Source organism: Triticum dicoccoides, chromosome 3A, assembly GCF_002162155.2.
Source record: "Triticum dicoccoides isolate Atlit2015 ecotype Zavitan chromosome 3A, WEW_v2.0, whole genome shotgun sequence".
Lineage (NCBI taxonomy): Eukaryota > Viridiplantae > Streptophyta > Magnoliopsida > Poales > Poaceae > Triticum > Triticum dicoccoides.
In genome coordinates this window covers 562,901,868-562,905,478 of record NC_041384.1, presented here as the reverse complement: position 1 = coordinate 562,905,478, position 3,611 = coordinate 562,901,868, and the positions used below count along the sequence as shown (strand labels likewise).

At 57.9% G+C, this 3,611-nt stretch overlaps 1 protein-coding gene across 1 annotated transcript; it reads right to left on the bottom strand.

Annotated features, from left to right (window-relative positions):
* Positions 1–308: 308 nt before the first annotated feature.
* Positions 309–2,744, bottom strand: LOC119272140. The gene is made up of 5 exons (XM_037553707.1): positions 2,319–2,744; positions 2,148–2,217; positions 1,373–2,005; positions 1,183–1,299; positions 309–613 (listed from the first exon to the last, which is right to left on the bottom strand). The coding sequence occupies exons 1-5, from the start codon at positions 2,470–2,472 to the stop codon at positions 427–429; spliced, it is 1,161 nt and encodes a 386-aa protein (XP_037409604.1). The 5' UTR covers positions 2,473–2,744; the 3' UTR covers positions 309–426.
* Positions 2,745–3,611: the final 867 nt, after the last annotated feature.

Sequence of the window (3,611 nt, the reverse complement as noted above, 5' to 3'; positions counted from 1 at the left end):
GAGACACTTGTGTTGAGCAAGATATAGTCTTTCCATTGTTAGATCAGTGGCGGAGCAGTAAAGGTCAACCTGGGTTGTCACCCTCCAGCCTAGGAGATTTTCTTTGAGTATCCTTAATATATAGCCTATATAACTAGTGAAAATAAGCCCAGATCTTGCTATCGCCGCCCCCCTAGGCTATTTGCCCCTCCAAGAATTTGGACAAGCTCCACCACTGTGTTAAATGGTTGTAGGAGAGAGGCATGAGCTTAGTTTGTGCTTGTGGACTAGAGCACGAGCTTGCCATCAACATTGCACTGGCAAACATAGAAGCAAAGAAAGATGCACTCGGCTCCAAACTGTTGTATAAACGCCACCCTAAATAATTCCAAAATTCGTCCGCACGCACCTACGTGTTCACATTTACATTTCGCAACACTGATCACATCACGACTGAGTGAGGAGGAGCCCGGTGGACGTCCTCTCCGGGGAAGAGTCGTCGGCCCTGGCGCTCCTCGTGTGGTTCCTGTCCACGCCACGGGTGCCGTTGCTGCTCCTCATCCGCGCCCTGAAGCCCCTGCATGACTGCATGTGCGAGTGCAGATCCTGCGGCTTGAACTCCTTCCCGCACTGCCTGAAAGTGGTTAAGATCGATGCTCGTGGTCAGTACCCCCAGTATTACCATCAGCGTTCAAAAATTAATTTACTCGCAAAATAAATCTTTTGAACTGAAAAAGATACTAATTTCTTGGAAGCTAACGATCGTGACAGCAATACATCAAGTGGCCCTGCGGGCTGTACAGATTCGGGCTCAACGTTTCGTTCGCCTGGACCACGCCTTTTGAAGTTAGTTTGGACTCTCTCCCGGGCTGGTGTGTGGCCAGCCTACCCAAACCAGAAAGGTGTTCCGTTTAGGCCTAGATAGGCGAGCTTTTGAGGCTGGCACAAGAAGGACGACAGGGCCCACACGAAATCCGACGGGCTAACCTTAAAACCGAGTCCACTCATTTTTTTTCCTAGTGCCCCATGGGCGTCGCACGAGGACACTGCACACGTTCGCAAGGCGTATACCCGCCCAATCCCAGACAGAACGACCGCACCGAACTTAACCGACGTGCACGAGACCCGGTCCGTCTAGAGAACCGATCATCGAGCGAGTCTACCCTACCGACCAACGGAGGAGGAGGAAGGAGTGGCGCTTACGAGCAGAGCGGCAGGCTCGCCGGCTTGTGCGCGGCCGCGACGGCGCCGGGACGCTTCCCTCCATCCGGCTTCGCCTTGTCTTTCCCGCCTCGCCGCAGCCTCACCTTCCTGTTCATGCTGCCAACGCCCAGAATCAGTAACAAAACTCTACATCGAATTTGACAAAATCGAATCCAGAAACGGCACTCACTGGATGCCGCAGCCGTCCATGCCGGGGCACACGGGCGTCGTGTCCCGGCGGTCCTCGTCGTCGTCGGAGCCACCTCTCGCCCGAGGCAGCGCGACGGGCTGGAGCGCGGCGGCGTCCACGGAGTCGGCCGCGCCGCACGTGAGGATGCTGTGGAGCACCCGCGCCACGCGCATCCTCCGCGCCCTCCCCACGGCCGGCTGCTGCTTCCTGACGCCCGGCGCCGCCGCCCGCACCACCAACGCCTGCCGCTCTGTCGTGACCGCACGTCTCGCGGCCTCCTGCTGCCGCCGCTTTCGCTCCTCAAGGTCCAGCGGCAGGACGATCCTGAAATGCGCCGCCTCGCCCTCGCTGCTCGGCGAGCCCTGGTCGATCGGCGGCGGCGGCTTCGGGGAGCTCTCGTCGGAGTCTGGCGCCGCCTGGAGCTCCTCCTCGGCCTGCTTCCGGCCCTTTTCTTCCGTCCGGTGCAGCTTCTTCTCGTCTGCCAAGGAAGAAGGCTTTGGCACGTCGGCGCAAGGAGGAGGAGGAGGGGTTCCACGCACGTCGCAGCCCTTGAGCACGTACTCGTTGTCGGAGATGGGCGTGATGAGGTCATCGTCCATTAGGTCCTGCCATACGTACCCGGCCTTGTACTTTCTGCACTTCAACAGGCGATTATTAATGGCGAGAATCCATTAACGGAAGGAGCACAAGGAAACAGCTAATCAGATCAATGGGATATAAAACATTGCCGAAATAAAAAGCCAGAATGATTGCACCCCAAAAATGAATCGCTTACCTTTTGTAAGCCCAGGAGAAGTTCTCCGGCATGTCCTTGCCGCGGACCTCCGAGAGCCACCGCTTCACATCTGAATTATAATCGACGGCGACACGCCGCCATTGCCGTTAGCCGCATGCAAAAGGGATCGACGAAGAAGAAGAGGAAGAAGAAGAGGCAGTGGGTACGTACCCCGGAGGCGCACGCCGGAGCGGTGGAGGTGGTTGACGCGGAAGAGGTGGGGGTGGTCGGTCCTGCCGCCGCGGCTGAGGAAGTACACCACGTTGATCCTCCTGACCTCGCCGGCGCCACCCCCCTTGTTGTAGGAGTCCATGGCCTTCTCCATCGACGACGACAACGCGAAAGGAACAAGGAGAGCGCGGTGGCACCAAAGCTACAGCTGCGATCTATTTAAGACGCACGCCGCCAGGCGTGGATCTTTGGCTGACAGTTGTTATGTGCAGGCCGGCAGTGGGAGGGAGGACGGCCGCCGGCGTGCGACGGTCAGTTCGAGGATCAAGGGACGCTCGCGTGGCTCGAGATGCTAGCGTCGCGTTGGACGACGCCTCACTGACCGAGTCGGGGGGCCGGACTCCTCCTGAGGTGGATAGTTTAGGTTCGGGAATCTCTCGCGGCCGAGGATTACTATGGGGGAAACTAGTATTTATATGGAGATGGAGAGAGAGGTCTGGTGATGGATGTGATGGCCCACCTCGTAGGTCGTTATGGGGAGGAATAATCGCCATTCAAGACCGTGCCACATTCCTTACTTATAATATGGGAAGTGTTTAGAAACGGCGCACCGGCCGAACCGTTCCGCCGGTTCACACGCTACGCTGGCAAACGCGCCCGCGCATCCCCGCCTTCTTCCTTACGCGTCTTCATCCCCTACCTTCAGCCTACGTGCGCGCACCTCCCCTCCCCCGAGCTGCGACTGGGCCTTCACGAACTTCATCGCCGGCGGCCAGGCGCTCCCTCGCCGGCCGTCATGGCTGCCTGCTGCGATGGCCAGATCCATTCTCAACCTACAGCCTTCAAGGGCGCGCATCCCCTCCCCTCCTCCTCCTCCCGGGCAGTGACTGGGCCACCACAAGCTCCATCGTCGGCGGCCAGGGCGCTCCCTCGCCGCCCACCATAACTGCCTGCCCGCCATGCCCGGATCCACCGCGTATAGAAGTGTTGCAACCGTCACCTAAAAAAGCTTCAACGGCCATTCAAAAAAGCTTCAACCATAGACATAGAAAGCTTCAATGGCACTGCACAACAAGGGGAAGCTGCAACCATAGTTGAACTTTGCTACTACCGGCGAAGCTTTTTGCTACATCCATCAGGCGGAGCTCGGACCTCGCGACGACGACAACGATGTTTTGCTGCAATCGTAGCAGGATTTTGCTACAACTAGCATCGTTTTTTGCTACAACCGGCATAATGTTTTGCTACATCCATCATGGCCGAGCTGCGACCCGCGACGACGACGACGGCTTT